General features: G+C 38.8%; 1 protein-coding gene across 2 annotated transcripts; it reads left to right on the top strand.

Moving 5' to 3' along the window:
* Positions 1-500: 500 nt before the first annotated feature.
* On the top strand, positions 501-20050 carry wdfy1 (WD repeat and FYVE domain containing 1). Of its 2 annotated transcripts, XR_008321464.1 has the most exons (13): positions 501-774; positions 2502-2569; positions 2749-2822; positions 3007-3061; positions 6913-7063; positions 7177-7289; positions 13125-13251; positions 14177-14282; positions 14650-14751; positions 14864-14994; positions 15129-15237; positions 16377-17468; positions 17543-20050. XR_008321464.1 is itself a non-coding variant. In XM_053320087.1 (12 exons), exons 1-12 carry the CDS (start codon positions 638-640, stop codon positions 16434-16436), a joined length of 1233 nt encoding a protein of 410 aa, XP_053176062.1. In that variant the 5' UTR covers positions 501-637; the 3' UTR covers positions 16437-20050. The 2 variants fall into 2 exon arrangements, 1 of the variants encoding a protein (XP_053176062.1); XM_053320087.1 differs by having other exon boundaries at positions 16377-20050.
* The last annotated feature ends 49 nt before the right edge of the window (positions 20051-20099 follow it).

Genomic DNA, 20099 nt, shown 5'->3' on the forward strand with positions numbered 1-20099 from the left:
ATGAAATAGGAGAGAGGAGAGAGTTAGATCAAAGAATGTTCAAACTGGTCTAAACAGTTCTCTCTATGTGACTGGAAACCATAATAATGGAAAGTGTGACTAATGTGAAGAGGAAGAAACAGTGGACCATGTTTTATTGTATTGCCAGAAGGATGTTTCAGAAAGAGAGGTGTTAAAGAATGCACTAAGAAAGATTGGGAAAGCCAAATATTCTAAAAAAAAGCAAAAAATCAGTGTTGGAAACTCCTGCGAGAGTATTTCACATCAACAACATAATGAAAAGAATCTGAGAAATATTAACATTAATTATTTATGTATTTTATTTTCATGTTTTTCCATTCTTTCACTTTTTATGATTATTTTTCTATTGTTTCGATTGTAGTTCTTTGTTTGGTAGAAATATTAGAGAGGTATATTTTATATCAGTAGGTGGCGGTATTGCAACCGAAAGCTGGTTGTCAACCACCAATAAAACCAAAAGAAAAAGAAGGTCTCGTTCATGTCCCATTTATCCAGCCTGGAATCGTTCTGCGCATTGTTGCTGTCATTACGGTAACCCTGACAGCGGCTCTGGGTGTCAGCTGATCCTCAGTTGGAAAATCAGCTGCAAGGAAAACACTGCTGGTTACTTCAAGCCATGGCTGCGGAGATACACTCGAGGCCCCAGACCGCCAGACCGGTACTTCTGAACAAAATCGAGGGACACTCAGATGCCATCAATGCAGCTGTTTTAATACCAAAAGAAGATGGAGTTATTACGGTCAGCGAGGACAGGTGAGGTCGCTCAGGGGCTAACGCTCAGAAAACCCACAGTAGCAGCTAGCGGGCTCGGGCTATTTGCTGGTCGTTACATTCATACTTCTTAGTGCACTATTTAAAAAAAGGACACAACTAACATTTATTAATTCCCCCGTTTAAGTATATATACATACATAACTACATTTATATTTTTTAGTTGGGCTATTCCATATAGAGCTACGGTTAGCTCAGGCGAGTGTAGGGATATATACAATTAACACATTCATTAACCAAAGAGTGAGTCATGTCCATGAAATATCCGTATCCCAGCTTATCATGATAGTAAACAGAGAGATAACTTCTTTTTTTTTACCTCGTAAAACTGGTTTTACGACTCTGTTTTGCTATGCGTAACAGTTGTTAGGCTATTAGTTAAGCTACAAGTCGTTAGTTTATCCAAATAGCCTGACATGCTGCCTTCAAGTGCTCCTAGTCATCTTCATCACAAGGGTTTTTAATTGGCAATTACATGTAATAATCTTATCCATTTATTTGCTGTTAAAGATAGTAATGCTGTGACGTTTGTGAGTTTGTTTATGATTAAAACATACCAAGAGCATCTTTTCAATGAAACCTTAGCAGCAGCAGTGCATTGTAATTAAATGGTCTCCACACCGGCTCTCACTTTGACAGCTACCAGATAATCACAGCTGTGAAGGTATCTTTACTTCACATTCACTGGGCGACGGTGATGAGGTGTACAAGTGTTATTAGGGCTGTCGTGTTTGATGGTTATAAGTGTGAAGAAGCAAGCAACATCCTCATTTAAAGACAAGTTGCTGTGAAGAAATAAAGTGCAGTTTCCATCATACGTCCAACCCACTTGATAATTGAAAAGGGAAGTTGAGGTGAAGATTGTGCGGCTCTTTGACATTCAGGTTCCTTACTGAAACCTTTCATTTCCTTCTTAAAAAGGTAAAAAGAAGCTTGTTTTAAATGCACTAAAATACCAGCAGTTATATGTCTTGTAAACAGAGCATGGAAGAACATACCGTGCAATCTGTGCAAAGCTGTCCATTTTCATGTACTGTGTTCAGACGGCCTGTAAATGTATACTATACAAACACACCAGAGCTAAAGTGTTAAAATGTTGCCACTGCCAAATAAGACTCAAAAATGCTCATTTACTGTCAATACATCAAAGTGTGAGGAGCTGGTAAACTGATGACTGCTTTGGGAAGTGGTTCAGTATTGAAACATCTCTTCTTTAATGTGGCCTCAATGTGTGTTGATTACGAAACTTGTGTGCAGCCAGAGGTGTCATTCAGATATGACAGAAATGTGACATCACCAGCTGTAATTAGCACAACACAGTTTCTATACATATATTACTCTGCTCGTTTGAACCCTCTTTTGTGTACAAAGTAAAGCATTGTGGAGAGAATTAGGGCTACTTTTCCAGAAGGGGATTAAGCCTGTTTGCACAGTAGATGCAAACAGTCTTCAGAGGATATATCCTTTGAGTATTTCCACTGAATTGTGCAGCATTCTTCCATCAGTCTCTTGTTTTTGACAGCAGGATATGTGTGCGTGTATGTAAAATGTTAGTAATGCATTTAAAGTTGAGATCCTGCATGTCCAAAATTGAGTTTTGTAACAGGAAGTAGACAGACTGACCAACAAGTGACCTTTGTATCAGTATCATAAGACACAGGAGAGAGCTCTGATTATATTTGATGATACATTTTGACATTTATCCTCAGAACTATCCGGGTTTGGCTGAAGAGAGACAGCGGTCAGTACTGGCCAAGCATCTACCACACAGTCTCCTGTAAGTAAGACTGCATTATCTCAGCGGAATAATAAATGTGTGTTTGGAAGAGAAAAGAAAATAAGCCTTTTTATTATTTTAAACCACTGCAGCCTCTCAGCACACACAGTCTGCAACGTGGCATACTGTATTCTGCTGCTCGTGTTGAATACCACCCTCACTCTCTCTCTCTCCTGTAGCTCCATGCTCTTGCATGTCGTACCACCATGACAGCAGACGCATCTTCATAGGCCAGGACAATGGCGCTGTTGTGGTAAGTGAAGCTAACACAAACAAATGGACCCATATTATTGCTCCAGGCTTCCTGTTTTAGAGTGTTCAAACAATCTTGCCATTAAAAAACCTGCATATCTGGTTCAAATGGGCCAAATGTCTCCAGGGGCAGGATGATGTTTGATTTGAAACTTGTTTTTTTTCTTTGTTTGCTTCCCTTTTAGGAGTTTCTCATCTCTGAAGATTTCAATAAGATGAACCACGTCAAGACATATCCAGGTGAGATCTTAAGATAAGGAGACAAACTGCATCCTTCGCTCTTATTTTCTACCAGAGTGTATTAAAGACAGGTGTTATAAACAGGAAGTGTGTGCATGAAAGAAAATCTGCTTGGTCACCTCCTCCTGCTCCTTTTGCTGTCACTTACAGTTGGAAAAATATTCTGGTGTGTATGAGGCTGAGTAAATGAGCAACCATTAACACAAGACATTAACTATCATCATTAAGAGACTCAATGAAGGCCTGTTTTAGTGACATCATGTCCACTGTGGGTATTTGTACTTCAGTTATATGAGCTTATACTGTTGTTCTGGATACAGCATGTAGATCTCTGGAGTGACTTTCATCTGTGCATGTGACTTCTCAGCTGCCCCTCCCTGCCCCAGGATACATCAGAGGGTTCTCAAGGGAGAGCTATGTTGAGCATGAGTGACTTTGCTGAAAACATCAGTAAACTACTTCTCAGTACTTTTACTAGTGTCAATGTTTGTGCTGTATGACTGAACAGAGTGAGCTGACATTTAAACTACATAACTGATGCCGACATTGCCTTTATGCTGATAAACATTAAAATTAAAGTTCAAGTTAACACATATACATAAGTAAATAATAAATGAACTAGAGGTTCATTGTGCGTGTGTGTCAATAGACTCTCACGTTGTAATATGCTCAGATAGAGTCTTGCATCAGCCTATATTTGGACCCTGGATACTTGGCCTCCCCTAAAAATGATCTGTGGAGTCTTCTACGTTACGTTTTTTGTGTCCTTGGGGACTGATAATATGTTGAATACATTTCCTTCCTCATAAAACATTTACAAAGCTGATTTTTTTTGAATATTTTAAATCACGAGTTGTTAACATCCACGTTTGCTAGCTTACAGTTGTCATCTTCCTGCCCTTGTTCGTGTTTACTCTTTTCTTCTTTGCTGCTTAAAAGAAGAAAAGAATAGGGTGAAACCGGTGGAATGACTGTATTGCGTTGCGTGTACACAATACAAACAAAACAAGGACCCATGCATAAAAACATTGCTCTGTAGCGCTACTAGTGGCCAAAAACTTCACATGGAACCTTTAAATTGTTCCAATAAATTTATGTTTAAAACCTTTAAGTGATGTCATATTCTGGCATTATTATCATTATTATTATTATTATTATTATTATTATTATGACCTAGTTTCTGCTTATTGATATTGACAATGAAGAAGTCACAGCCTTCATATAGGAAGCAATCATTTTACAGTCTTTACATCTTGCTACCATCGTTATGAACAGAACACTGTATCAGCAGCCATTTAGCCTCTTCAGTGGAAAATGAAACTTAAGGAAAATAGCCAGCCTCTTGCTTTAGAGAGAGGCAACACCACACGTCACCACTGGAATGCTCCATCTGGTTTCTACCACTTGTAGCAAAATCAAGCAGCTATACTCCTAAATAGCCAAAAATATGAGTCACAGTCAGATCAGACGGGCATTAGCATGTGTCTGTGCACTTCAAAGACATGCAGGAATTAACATTACCATTTTGGCTGTTTTGGCAGGGAGCGGTACTTTCCCAAGAGCTGCAGACAAGGGAGTGCTGATTTCTTTTCTTTTTTTTCCCGCAACCCATAGATCAAAAGAAGTATTCAGTTTGATTTGGTTATAAATTGATATGGTTGAATGAGGAGGGGAATTTTGGAAAATGCTTTTCTCTTTTAGTTCAGATTAATTGCATTATTCTGTAATCGTGGTCACGGTGGCTTCACGCAGACAATCTTGAGCAATAAACAGTATTGCTCCATCAGACATGTGAGACGGCAACAGTCTGCAGAAAACACAATACTGTGTGAAATAGATTAAGGTCTTTAAAATAATGTTCCTTAAGTGATTGTTACTTTAACAGATGCCAGGAAGAAAGGAGGAGAGAGGAGGAAAGTTTCAGCCTCAGTATTAGACCACAGTTTGGTCATGAGGCAGTTTAATGGAAGCAGACAAATAAACAACATTTTTTCCCATTGATTAAAAGTACAAGCATAGTAATCCAATGAATCAAGTTTGTTTGGTATTATCACAGTGAAATGTGATCCTGTGACAAACTTCAATTAGTGCATTAAAAAGAGATTAAATATAAATAGAAATAGTTCCAAATATATGTGCATGATTGGAGGGAAATCCACAAAAACAACACTCTTCTGTAGGCAGTCTTCTCATTTCTTACTTGATTTACTGTTTACGTTGAGGTTAGTAGCATGTGGCCCCTGGAGGAGGACAGTCTTAACCACTTCCTCACTCAGCTTCGTGATCGGCCTGTCTAATGTGCTCGTCTTCACATCGACCTTGGCCTGGCTCTTGTCTGGGACTACCTGAACATCCTTTCCTGTGACCAACATGTATGTGTGTGTAGGTGAAGGGGTTTGGAGGTGCAGTCTTTTCCAGGAATTGTTGGCCATTTTTGCAGTCTTTGTAATCGTTCTTCCGCACCTCCTCAATCAAACGCTCTTCTACTACGTCCATGTTTTCGCTCAAAAACGACCAAACTCCAACGCTTTAAAAATGGCGGTATGGCAGGAGGGGGAAACCAGAAAAGCCCAAATGATGATGGTGCGGACCAATCACTGCCCTATCGTCAGGCACATGGCCACGCAGATGGCTCCGTGGGGCTAGGGTGTCAAGTTGACACAGTACTATAAACCTGGCTTCAGGCAATTGAAGCTCTTGAGTCTCTAAGTGGTATATCTGGTACCTTCCTCCCAACTGCAGCAGGGGTAGAAAAGGCTGTTACCTGAGTGGGTGGTTGGGATCCTATGATTCTCTTAGGCTTACTCTTGCAGCACCTGGTGTAAATATCCTTTAGGCAGGGTAGAGCACTATCTATTGTATGTTCAGCCAAACAAACCACTCTTTGCAAAGTCACGTGTACCTGTTTCAGTGCTTTTTTTGTAATGGGAAGTGCTTTTTCCTGTCAGGACAGCTCTTGATGGTACAGAAGTAGAAATTCCTCAGTACTTGAAGGGATACTACTGAGTCAGTATGCAGCGCCCAGGTCAGATGCTCTGGTGTTAAGGATGAGGGTAGACCCGTTCAGGCTCACCAGGCCTGAGTGGCCTGTGCAGATTTCATGCACTGTGACATAATTAGTTACACCGTACATCAGTGATTGTAGCCTACTGAACTCTTATTTTTCCTTTTTAAATTCTCTTATCTATCTTTTAAAGGCAAAAATAAACTATGTGGAAGTTCTCCACATGCTTTGATAGTTTCATGACAGTAACATCCCTTTCTCTGAATCTACATGCAGCGTTTCAACAAAACTCTCCATTGTTGTATAGCTGCGGTTTTGTATCAAATGGAAAGGGCTCTTTCCTCATAGTTCAACAGGAAATAGCATTTTGTCTCTTTGGAAATTTCTTTCATTTGTGATGTACTGTGCTGCTTGTCTATCTTGTGTTGTATACTTCATGTGAGCAATTACTGTGTGTTGCGCATCAGCATGGTTCCTTTATTGAAACTGTGTGTTATATTAGCCAGAGTTTAAACAATGCAATGCTTCAAAAGGGGTTGAAATCCTGCTGTCTGTAAAACTACACATGTTGGATACAGAAATGACAACAAAACAAAAGGTTGCACCTTAGAAATGATTCCCAGATGGACTATAGTACAGTCGGCTGAACGGATTTGTCTGACTTAGTCCAGATTACTGCGATGGTAAGCAGAGCCTCTGATGGGATCAGTACTCGGGAAAGGCTAATTAGTCTTTATATGGTGCTCATCCACGACTGTTTGTAGAAAAAGCTCGATGGAATAGATCTTGTCTGATGTTTATCCAGCATGTGCCTGTTTAAAAAATGGTGTGTGTGTGTGTTTTCCAGCCCACCAGAACCGTGTGTCAGATATGGTGTTTTCCCTGGAAAGCGAGTGGGTGGTGAGTACGGGCCACGACAAGAGTGTGAGCTGGATGTGCACCCAGAGTGGCAGCATGCTGGGGAGACACTACTTCACCGCCTGGGCCTCCTGCTTACAGTATCCTTCATTCACTCACTTTTCTGTGTCAAGCACATACTGTACTAGCGCTTCTCAGCTGAGTCGTTAACATATCACGCCTGTTTTAAACCCTGAACTCCCCTCCCGCTCAGATACGATCACGAGACACAGCACGCCTTCGTCGGCGATTACTCAGGACAGATCACGCTGCTGAAACTGGAGAAGCAGACGTACTCCACCATCACCACACTGAAGGGTCATGAAGGTAACAACACACACACATGCTGCATGTACACCTGCCCACAGGTGAGGCATCATGTTTATCATTGACACAGCTGTTAGTCATTTAATGTTTTTGCAATGATAGAAGGCCTAGATTCTTTCACAGGACTTCATTATGTGAAAAAATGAAGCTTTGTTTAAACATTCAAAATAAATGATTTTAGTTATAGTTTGAAGAAGCTAGAAAAATACTATAAGACATCTATGTGGCTCGCTGAAGGTTTTGAAAAGTCTGGAAAAGCACTGAAATCTGCTTCATGAAAAAAAAGGCCTTAGAGATTTAACAGCATAAAAACAGATGATAGAGATAAAACAAATGTCATAGGAGAGGTCAAGAAGCCACAGACATATACAAGCCTCCCCATAGTCCAAAGGAAATAAATACAGACTAATAAAAAATACAGCAGGATTTATTAAAATATGAAAGAAAATGAAAAAACAAGATGAGCTAAAGAGCAGGAGACAACAGCACTTTAAAAACAAGGAGCTACATATGTGAAACAAAGTAAAATAAAAATGTAGACATCAAGCACTAATTAGACATGAATGAAATGCGATGATAATTGAAATTTTTGAAAGATAACAAGTTCTTGTAAACGTGTACTTTGGCATTCCGTACCAGAACATTACTATATCAGAGTGGCCATGTTTCATTTAGTAAAAAAGGAAGATGAAGATAAGATGATATATCTGTCTGGTGTTATAAGAATGAATTAGAGAATCAAATGTTAAAAAGAGAAATGGAAAGAATGACATATGAGTACATATGAGAAGCTTATGGAGATAAGAAAGATATGTATTGTCCAAAACAACACTACCATGAAACAAATAGGGGTGAATCATGGAATAATATAGTTAATAAAAACAATCAAACATCTCGGTTTGATGAAGATCCTCAGTGATTTCACAGTTTTTGTTCAAATAAAATGAATACCATCAACTAAAATGCAACTAAAACTAAATAAGATGCTGCTCATCTGAGTCCAGGTCCCTTTTTTGAAATTAAGTATATAATTAGGAATTGTTGTTGTACACTGCTGGGAAATACTGAAAACATATAATAGTGAATAATTCCAGGCCATTATCCTTACTGGTATCCTTCTAGTCATTTCATTTCATTTTCATACTTAAACCAGTTTATGGTGAAACAACTATTCAGGACTGTATCTACCCTCCAGAAAATCTGAATAGAATTTTGAGCCCCAGCAACAGCTTTACACACTTCAACATGTATTTTTCCTAGCAGTGTCTCCAAGGCAGGATGTGACACCACTGAAAAGAAATCCAATCTTTTGGCTTTGTATGATGGCGATTGGGAAATGCTTTCTTGTAGTGCTCGACACATTCCCATAAAAGCATGTCTGGGTTGAGATCTGGTAACTGCTGTTTTCATGCATTTCCAGTTATTCAGTAACCACTTGAGCCCTTTTTAGATGAGTGTACTGTCATTCCTCTCAAACCTCTCATCTAAACACAGACGATGATCGCAGTACTCAGACGATTGTTTGTGTTCAGCGATTTTGTCTTTTACCTCTTTGAAGGTGTTCAGTTTATTTGCAGCTGTGCCGAGGAAATGGACTTCACAGCAAAAACATGCTGCCAGAACACCGAGTGAAACAAACCTGCCTTGTGCTCTTCGTTGGGCATTTATCAAACGTGAGCTCATGAGCTTGTTGAGAACAGGGTGAACGATGACTCATCTAACCAGATGACGATCTCAAAGACTCTAACCATCTATTTTTACCACAAACGCACCGCTTGCAAAACATCCCCTTTATCAAATATAGACATATGTTAATGTACCTTTTATAAAAGTCAGGACATTGAAATGCTTTCCTTGCCTCTCTTTCATCTGCAAATTGACTGCAGTGTTCACAAAATACATAATAATTGGACTGATAATGATAATGCATATGAAAGGTTGTGGCTTTGGCTCAAGCTGTGTACAAACTGGAGCCCCATCCAAATATTTAATGGAAAATATGATTAATCAAATTTGAAAGACAAAATGAAAAGGTCAGACTGTGCCTTGGTCTCATCAAGACTTTAACATTTTCCTTTTTTTTTTGTTGCCAAAATGAGTTGCATACTGTGCTTGTATGGCATTTAATTAGTGCCAAAAAACGTGGTTTTCATCATCAGAAAGTATTAAATTAAATTAAATGTGGCTCAATTTAGCAACTTTCTTCGTACAAATAAATTACTAATTTTTTTATAGGTGTCCTATCTATGGTTGTAAGGTGCTGTGTGGGTCATGTATCTACAGTTACTGCCAGCCTAATCAACCCCCCCCCCCCCCCACCACCTGCCAGAGGCTATTATTCATCATATGACTGGAGCGGGTCTGACTTCAAGAGCTTTATTGTGTGTCCCACATATCAGCAGCTGTGAAATGCTCGAAACAGTTTGCAGCGGCAAACATGAAAAGAATTATTTCTTTGCAAGCCAGCTTGTGTGGCAAATCAGTGATGCAACAAAATCAAAGCATTTTAAGTCACTGCAACTGAGGTTTAAACGGGTTGAGTGTTGTACTGTAACAACGTTCTATTTCATACACCGACAGGAGGACAGTGAAAGCATGTGCAATATGCTCTACCCACTCATCAGACTGGGCAGATGGTCTGCGTTGTGTACAACTGTTCTCTGTTTAATTAGAGCCAAGGACTTGACAAAAAGGCTAAGCCAGAACAAAGCCATAAAAAATGTTAATACTGTAATTCCACAAAAACTGTTTGTAATGAAATCTGAGGCCATACTTTGCCAAACTAATGGCAGCAGCTGTTGGTCTGCTGTCTCCTTTTTTAGCAGTCTAAAGGAAAATAATTCAGCAAATTGCTGTAGTTTCTTATTAGTTAGTTAGCTTCTTGGTAGCTCCACAGGCTAACCCCTAGCAACAGTTGCTGTAGTTTCTCAGTAGTTAGTTAGCTTCTTGGTAGCTCGACACACAGGCTAACCCCTAGCAACAGTTGCTGTAGTTTCTCAGTAGTTAGTTAGCTTCTTGGTAGCTCCACAGGCTAACCCCTAGCAACAGTTGCTGTAGTTTCTCATTAGTTAATTAACTTCTTGCTAGCTACACAGGTTAACCCCTAGGAATAGTTGCTGTAGTTTCTCATAAGGCCATAAGTTTCTTGCTAGCTACACAGGTTGACCCCTAGCAACTAATATCAATAGACAGACACGTTTTTGAAAGAGGATTTTTATTGTGCAGTTTGTTAAATGAGAAATAGTTTTATTTTATTGACAACATAATTGTAATTGGATCTTTTCTTGCTCCTCCAGCTATTTTCTACAGCAGGTGTTAGATGTTAGCTTCTCACTATAAAAGATATGGACTTGGATGAGGAGAAAATACTCTGATGTGTTTTTTCCACAAAGAAGTTCAATTGCTCATTATGAAATTCTTTCTTCCTTTTTGGAAAATCCAGAATCTCTGAATATGAAAGTCCATTCTTAGTGTACGTGCACTGGAGGCTTCAGGTTTCCACGTCACACTTGTTTTATCATAAATCACACATCCTTGTCTTAAATTTCCGATTTAAGAGGAACCAAAACGTCTCTGCACATATATCATTCTGCACAGTGAAGCTCAAACATCCAGCTGAAGGAACAAGAAGCCAAATACATTTTTAAGTGGAGGGGAACGTTTCAACAGCAAGTTATCAGTTATCAGCATTGTAGCCTAGAGGAGTGCTACACTCTCTGGTATGCAAGACAATAAGTAGTATCCAGAAACAATTAATAAGTTCTTGGTAAGTGTGAAGTACATTGATTGAAAAACAAGACTCAGCTCAAGATTGTCTGTGTTTGGTTGGAGTCCACTGTAGTGCTCCCACAAGGCACTGGGTGGAGCCAACAAGTCAGACCATAACACTGTCCTTCCACAGGCTCTTTCATCACACATATATGGAAAACAGAAAAAAAACAGATTTAAAAAGCATTTAAGTTCATAAATCTTAGATGTTTACAAAGATCCTGCTATTATGTATCGAAACCCAAAATAATATTTGAGATAGCCTGAGACTGATTTTAGCCACACTCCTACATTTTTGATCAGGAAGTATGTCTGCCCCCCCCCCCCCCCTTCTCATGGCTGCATGTGGAGCGGATAGGATCCATAATTTTGAAGAAAATGTGTTCAAAAGTCTAAAAAGTCAGTATGTAACCTTAAGAAGTCACTACCAAACAGCCATTTTCTGTAATTAAAAAAACTTTTAGTTTTATTTTAGAAAATATAATTTTCATGTGTGTACCACTGTACAGAACTGTTCTAACTATGTACTGTCTAGCATCTTAGAGATAGACTCAAAAATATACAACCGAAACATATGCTGACATTTTGGGTTGTGACATGGTTGTTTTGGTAGTGACAAAAGGGAACACTTTATTTGTGGGAAACAATTAAAATTTTAGTACAGTTATGCAAATCAAAAGTATTTTAGTCTGAACTCCATGTAGTTAAAATTCTGTAAAGTGACATAGTTTGAATACCAGCTGAAATATAACTTAAAGGTGCAGTCTGCCATTCTAGTGGGATGTTGTTGATTTGAGCTCAATAGCCAATCATATGAAAAGCCCTCCATTCTGTGCTCCTTGAATTGTTTATAGTTCAGTCTGAGCTGCTTTTCTCCTGTTTACAGAGCCAAGACTGTGTATGAACACCAGTATTTGCGCTTTGCCATCTTGCCTTTGGACATCAACACAATCAAACAATGGTTACCATGGCAACGGCACTAGACTGCGCACATCTCTGACATATGCCTGTCAAAATATATTTTTTTCTAAACAGAAGACAGGTCCAACATCAGATGCACATCAAATATTCTTTATTTATTTTTGACCAGCTATCCACGACCCACACAGAATGGATCTGCGACCCATTTTTGGGTCACAACCCACCAGTTGAGAATCACCGTACTAGAGGATCAGACTATCAGAAAAGTTTAACATCGGCCACGTTGTGTTTCCAGAAACGTGGCCGATGTAAATATCAGGCTCGTCTTTTATACTTAGAATGACTTACAATGAAATAATCTATCCATTAATCTGTCTATTATATGGACAATCTACTAAAAATAAACCTGTAAGGGAGTCTGAAACAGTCTACTTTTTATGTAGAAAAATCAATGCGTGGATATACCTCTACTCACTTACACTCTCCTCAAGACCCAAACTATCCAATAGATCGTCAGTGACGTGTAAATCTAAGAATAATTACATGTTCTTTTGATATATTTACTGTCAGATGTGTGTCTGCTATACATGCAGGCTGTATATTTGCAACATTTATTAGTTACTATTCATCATTTTAAATAAATTAACATTTAAAAAAAAAAATAGACAGTCACGACCGAAACATGGGACAAGTACATTGAGTTATCAACTAAGATGTTATGGTAGTGTTTGATTTAATGTGTATTAAAACTAATGGATCCTGAAGTTTGAAATCAGTATGATCAAGTTTATGCTCTTTACAAAACAAATCGGATTAAAATGAATCCAATCCAATGAATTTCAAAAAATACACTCAAAATTATTTTAAATGATTGTTTTACCTCTGAAAACCTTTTAATAACATTGCAAAAAATGACTTCATAAGATAAAAATAAACAAAAAATTAATATAACTATCTATCTATCCATCCATCCATCCAGATAGAACCCATAGATAGATAGATAGATAGATAGATAGATAGATAGATAGATAGATAGATAGATAGATAGATGCACACATAAACAGATTGGGGAAAACCCTGACTTTTCACCAATTCGGTAGAATGGCCCATATAATAACTGTTTGCTTTCCTTTCCTTTGCTTCCAGGTAGTATAGGAGTCCTGTGGTGGGACCCCATCCAGAGGTTGCTGTTCTCAGGGGCCTCCGACCACAGCGTCATCATGTGGGACATCGGGGGCCGCAAAGGACGAACGCTACTGTTGCAGGGACACCAGTAAGTCCTGCTTTGAATATGTACATATGGCTTAAAATGTAAAACTGGGAAAAATGAGAAGAAAAATAGACAAATGTTTCTTTTTCTTTTCACACGGTGTCTATCTCCCTGCGGCAGTCGTCGCCACACTATCTTGTCACAGGCAGGTCTCAGTGGTGTCAGTAACAGCTGTCCCCAGGCACTGACTCTGTTTTTATCTCCACTTCTTAGTCTTCATACATATTTCACCACCCTTTACCCCCCTCCCCCTTTCCTCTACAGTAGTCATCTCAAAACCCATGCACAACGTAGCAGACTAGGCCACTTACAGCAGGATTTACAGAGGTTTATTTCTCAGACACCCATAAAAATGATAGCCGTAATGCTCTGACGGGTCCTAAATCCTGTTTGACCCAGTCCTCTTTTCTTTGTGTCCTTGTCGTCTCATTTTCCTCCTCTCCTCCATTTTAATAATGTATTTAATACACTTCTTTTTGTGGGATTTAACATTTATATAACAGTGGCGGTATGAGTGAATGAGTATTAAAGAAATTTAAGTTATTCTTTGTATTATTTAACCTTTTTATTCTGATTTTTATACTTGTGGTATTATGTATGGAACCTGCAGTCATTGATTTTTGGCCTCTAGGGCACAGAAAAACATCCAAATAAGCTGACAGATATATAGCTTTCTCTGTACAGCTTACCGTACTGTTATGTTATGCTTTAGCTGCTAAAGTCTCTACTGTATTCACCAGCTAGTAACTAACTGTGTCTGTCACTGTTTGCAGCTGGGCGGTGGGTTCATCAGTGGCTCTGCAGTAAATATGTTTTCAAAATACCAAAACACTGAGCTAAAAGACTAAACATATCCGTAGAACTAAATATATAGCTAATTTAATTTTCAATCATTTAATCTCTTCTCTATTATCTCCACTTCTCTCAGTGAGCGTGTCCAGGCCCTGCGTTACCTCCAGTTGACCAGGCAGTTGGTGTCGTGCTCAGTTGACGGAGGCATCGCTGTGTGGAACATGGACACACCCAGAGAAGAGGTCTGCAGCTGCTGTTAACAAAAAAAGAAGGGGGGGGGGCATACACTGTTGATTGATCAATACCCTTTTTTAGACCATTCAAGTTTAACCATTTCTAGTTTTTATAATAGTAGTTTTTCTCATCAAGACTATTGTAAATTGTAAAGTAATAGAATCTCTTTGATGGAAATTTCAAGGGAATAGTACTCACTGCTCACTTGTAGCTGCTGTGGAGCTTGTGGTATTTTAAAGGGGTCTCACTTATGGTTTGCATGATTCAAAATCATTATCATAGAAGTACTAGAATTTAGATTTTAGCAGCAGCTGCTCTGCATTGTGGTGTTGTTTAACATTTAATGGTGGTCTTTACCCGTACGTGTCCCTGCAGGCACCCCAGTGGTTAGACAGTGACTCATGTCAGAAGTGTGAGCAGCCTTTTTTCTGGAACATCAAGCAAATGTGGGACACTAAGACCCTGGGGCTCCGACAGGTAGGACAGTGGTGTCCTTACCAAAGTGCACCTGTATCAGGTTTTTTGAACTCTTGTAAGCTTTGCGGACATTGAGCTGTCAGTATTTTATGGGTGTGTTTCCTGTGTGCAGCACCACTGCAGGAAGTGTGGCAAAGCTGTTTGTGGGAAATGTAGTTCTAAACGCTCAACGTTCCCAATCATGGGCTTCGAGTTCCCGGTGCGGGTGTGTGACGCCTGCTTCGACACCATCAAAGAAGAAGAGTGAGTAAATCGGTCATGTAATTAATTATTACAAATTGGTCACTTTTATCTTTCTTTTCATTATACTCCGGTGTTCAGAGGCAACCCTGATAAAACTCATTGTTATTATCATTGTTTGTATTTGTGTGTCACAGTCGAACACCGTTGGCCACGTTCCATGAGGGGAAACACAACGTCGCCCACATGGACATGGACCCATCTAGAGGCCTGATGGTCACATGTGGAAGTGATCGCATTGTTAAGGTCAACAACTCTTATTTGATACCATTTACAAGTTCTCACATGTGATCCGTCTGTATCAAACACAGGCCCATTGAATCAGAACTGAAACCAACCAAATATTCAAATTAGTGTTATTTTTACAAGCTTTTATCTTAGATTCAAGTATGGTATAAAATAAGGCAGTTATTGAGTAAGGGAAGTTATCTTTAATCTAAACTCAAACTAAACTCATGTATCAAACACTACCCCTGTATGGCTTGAAAGGAAAGAAACTGTTGAGGCACTTACACACATAATTGAATATCTGTACAATGCCATGAAGTGGTGGGGTGCTGTGTATCAGGGCAACTACACACCACAACAGTATCAGACACTTTTGAAGAATACTAGTAAAGCTTGTCCAAAATGAACCACATTAATGTAACGTCTCTCACTGCTGCTGCTTTTTCTACCATAATCTAACTTTACATTGTGTAAGAACACATTTTAAAGGAGCAATGCTTTGCCTCTGATCTGCCCCCTTGTGGACATACAGTTTAATCCTCCAGGTATGCACAAAACATGGAGGCCAATGCTCGTGTTGTCATGAACAACCACATTAACTTGAATTCATGTCAGTTACAATGTACTCAGTTTTCAAAGTGGAAACAAAGTATCAAAACTGTCATAATAACTTTTTAAACCAACACCATGATTCTGGTGCTACATAATCTATCTCTATGGTAACACTCTATTTTAAGTCCCCCTATTTAATGTGGCATGTGTAATTCTTTCTGTAGGCAGCCATAAGTGGCTGACTTATGTAAGGCTAATGAATGACATTAGCTACAGTGAGAATAAAAGTTTTTTCCATAGAAGTAGATTATACTGAGTTTGGTCAGATGTTCAGGGGGTGACTAATGAAAAAAGAGTGATTTTTCCAGTCAGAGCTCACATCAGTCATGGTTATTTTCATGTTCATATTTATTTCAACTGCAGAACTAGTTTAAGTTATCAATGAAACACCTTAAAGTCCTAAATCTAGCTGATTGATAGAAACACTGTCACAAAGCAACAGCTGTAGATGACAATCTGCTTCATCTTTTACATCCAGTTCATGAGCGTTCTTGGCTTTGCACCACTTCTCCTGACATCGTCATTGGCTGTTTTTGTCTCCACAGATCTGGGATATGACGCAGGTGGTTGGCTGTAGCTTAGCAACAGGCTTCTCTCCACATTGATTGGTCCAGCCCACTACACGGTCCCCCCTCTCTCTCTAAGCTCCGCCCATCCTCTTCCAATGTCATGGAAACCGCTCTGTACAGTATATATCTCCCCATCACGCCTGAGCTCCTCAGCTACAGCCAGGCCTGCTCTTTGTGAATGTGTGTGTGCGTGTGCGTGTGTGCGTGTGTGTGTGTGTGTGTGTGTGTGTGTGTGTATAAGTGTGTGAGTGCTGATGGTGCAGGTCTCCACATTCTTTTCCCTTCTTATAACAAACTGTCCTTTAATTTCACTACTCCTCAGTCCTACATGAAGGTGAGCGCGACTGAGTTTTGTTGTTTTTGTTGACTTTTTGCTCTAATTGGAAACAGAACCCTAAGCACAATAATGGTGTGTAAGTGTGTGTACATGTGTGCATGTATCGTAATTATTCCTCCTATGGGAGGAATGGTGTTGATATTAGTGTTTACATTTAATATTTCTGATGCTTCTTTTTGACAAAGGTCATTTTTTTTATTACCTTTGCACTGTAACATTAGGTTTCACAAAATCACTGACCTGCCAGTCCTGTAAAAAAAATAACTAAAAAACACATACACTAGCTTGTGCTTATAATTGTGGCCCACTAACTGCATATTACTCAGTCACTGTAACATGTATAAAAACATAAAAATCTGTATATAGCCCAGTATGTTTATAATAGAGTTAGTTGCTTGAAATTACTTTTTTCCCCTCCTCTCCTTTATTGATTTCTTGTTTTCTCTTTCACTAGTTGGCCTTAAATCACTCTCAGGAGGTTTTACATCAGTAGGTTGTCACTGGGCGGGGCTTTTAATGTCAGTCGTAAACCATCCCTAACGTCTAATCATTGGAGCATTGTAAGAAAATCAATAGCAACCACTTGTTGATAGACCAATGAAATCTCTGGGTGCATTCGAAGATGCTGCCGCAGAAATTCGATGCAGTTGTCAGATGTTCCCGTGACGACGTTGACGCATCCTCTCACCTTTTTTAAGATGTCGAGTGAGGCGTGGAGTTATGTTGCTGTGGTTATGTTTTGGTCTCATCGGACACGTTGTTGCAGCCGTCCTGAGATGAACCATGCAATTTTGATGAGTTTGAGATTTCATTTTGTGGCTTCAACTTCTTAAAAGATATAGCACATCACTAGCATGTATCGCTCTCTTTAGAAAACTGGGTGTAGGTAGATGTGACACATGGCGCTGATGGTATAAACCCAAAACTCTAATGCCTTGTGAGAATTACTCCTCATCTGTAATTTCAAAAGAAATTAAAAAAAAAAAATTGGACATTATATCGTGGTGCAAAATTGGATCAACTTTAACCAGAAAGAAACAAAGGTACAGGACAGGTACTCTGAACTTAATGTAGCAAATGCTGGCGTGTAGACGTCTTAGCCAGCAGAATCAGGGCTGCCTGTGTTCCTTCAAAAGCCTTAAAGAGAGAAGGACACACTCACAAAGCCTTTTTTTCTTTTTTCTTTTTTTAAAAGTAGTTTGTCAGTGCTTACGACTGTTCACTCATTCACCGTCACGCACTCACTTTGTTATAACGCCGTGGATGTCTCGTTTGCGGTCCTTTTCATCCTGTTTTTCCTTTAACTTTTACTCTGAACTCTAAAACTTTCCAATGCGCACACACACACACACACATCTGTCTCATAGCGCTTTCACCACTGCACTGAATTGCACAACTCATGGTCTTCGTTGTGGACTTAACACATTTATTGCAAGTTCTGATCTGGGAGAGATAATAGCTGGATTAGATGTAGCGTCCTTGTAAGTAGTGGCTAATATCTAACGCTTGCCTTATTGTAAGTGGGGAAAAATGAGCATTGTATTGTTTGAGTTCCTGATTTTAAATAGTTACATTCCAGTTTGTTTGTTTTTTTGATTATGTAGTGTATATTTATATTTGTAGTAAAGTATTTATCTATCATCACTGTAAATGGTTGTTTACTTTTCTTCGTGCCCATCTAGTAGTCTTTATTTCTTCGTGTTAGCAAACTAAAGCCCATGCAAACTCTTTATGACGAGATGAATTGAAATGTCAAATCATGCAGTATTTTACATCCTAACAAGGACAGACAGAGACTGGTTGGTTAATCGAGTCACAGCAGTGCTTGTTATGTGACTGCTGTTGTTTGTTTCCCATCATCAATGTACAGATCAATAGATACCTAAATGTCACAATATAATACTCGGGGTTAGACTGAAAGCTGAAACTGATTGAATTAGTCAGTAGCCAATATTATATACTTCTGCTATCAGGGTGACATCAGTGGACATGAATGAATTCTGGCTGCTCTTGGGGGTAAAACGTGCCTTAAGTATCACAAAACGTTCCCAAATGTGTCATTAAAGGTGCATTAATAACTTTTTTGGCCATTTTGGTGTTGAAAAGATTTTAAACACTATAAAAAAATATAGTGAACGTGTAATCAAAAAGTCAATTTGTGTCACTTGGGGCAGCAGAACAAGCAGAAAACAACACTGACATATAAAGGAAAAAATTGAAGTCCAATTTTCACTGTTAGAAGTTCATTTTTAGCTCAGTTTTGGTCTCCACCGACTCCTGAGGAAAAATATCTGCCTTTTTATAGAAACTTATTGCCCCACCAGGTTCAGTAAATAGCTAAATGCGTGTTGCTAAATGTGACTGGGCATGTTGTGTATGTTAATCAAAAGCTTTTTGCTGCCAGAAATAAGATTAATGAAAGCAAAATTGTAGCTGAAGCTTTTAAAAAGGATGTTTTCAGGGATTGTACCGTACTTAAATTTCTATCAGATTAGAGATGGGTATTTACTGGCTTATTAAGAATTTTTAGTCAGCTCCCAATTTTTGGGAAACTCATCAGTTAGTCTAACCCCAACTATTATAAAAACTCATGCCACAAAGCATCATCATGGATCTACAGGGTTATTGACGATGCTACCGTACAATCAGGATTCAAGCTCTCTTTTCCTATTTCAGTTAACTCAACACAGAAGCTTCTTCCAGTCATTATTTCTAATCATGTCCTGGTAACAGATTGTGTTCTGTGATTTAAAAAAAGGAAAATGGCTTTCTGCTCAAACACTGACTCTGGGGTCTTAATGGACATGATGTTAAAGGTTTGATAGATTGGTTATTTGCAGAAAAAGCGAATGAAACACATCTCCAGATTGCCAGACTGTCACAGGAAGGAAGGAATAGATTTAGTCAAGTCATAAATTGTTTATTTCTTCTTTTTATTTTTATTAGTCACCGGATGGATGTCTTTTTGTTTAGTTTTTGTAATCTTCAGTTGATCAAACACTAGAATGGTCAAGCCTTCATGTTTATGAGAGACCACATTAAAACTTGATGACTCATTTCCCTCCACCACCAGGGCCCATATAGCTCAAACTCTGTACATTGACTTCTGCTGGACTTTTTTTCCTCTTCTAACTGCTTGTAAAAGACACTTGCTGTCCCCCAAAATGATGTTGTTAATGTATATCTCTAAATAATTGTATTTTTAAATACTTTTGTTGACAATACAGTACTGACTTTGGTCTCCCCGTGGCCTTAAAACTAGGTCGCAGAGAGAAAAGAATCAATGCTTAATAAAAATATTCTGATATGTTTATTTGACTGTTTCTTTTCTTTCTTCTTTGAATTAAAAAAAGTAACTTGGA

The sequence above is a fragment of the Scomber japonicus genome, chromosome 6 (genome assembly GCF_027409825.1).
Source record: "Scomber japonicus isolate fScoJap1 chromosome 6, fScoJap1.pri, whole genome shotgun sequence".
Classification (NCBI taxonomy): domain Eukaryota; kingdom Metazoa; phylum Chordata; class Actinopteri; order Scombriformes; family Scombridae; genus Scomber; species Scomber japonicus.

Bases quoted from the DNA above. Each gene is read 5' to 3' on its own strand.
- wdfy1 (XM_053320087.1), top strand. From the start codon at position 638: ATGGCTGCGGAGATACACTCGAGGCCCCAGACCGCCAGACCGGTACTT. The intron at 7,064-7,176 runs GTATCCTTCATT...CCTCCCGCTCAG, and splicing joins GCCTGGGCCTCCTGCTTACA to ATACGATCACGAGACACAGC. The intron at 14,995-15,128 runs GTGAGTAAATCG...TGTGTGTCACAG, and splicing joins GACACCATCAAAGAAGAAGA to TCGAACACCGTTGGCCACGT.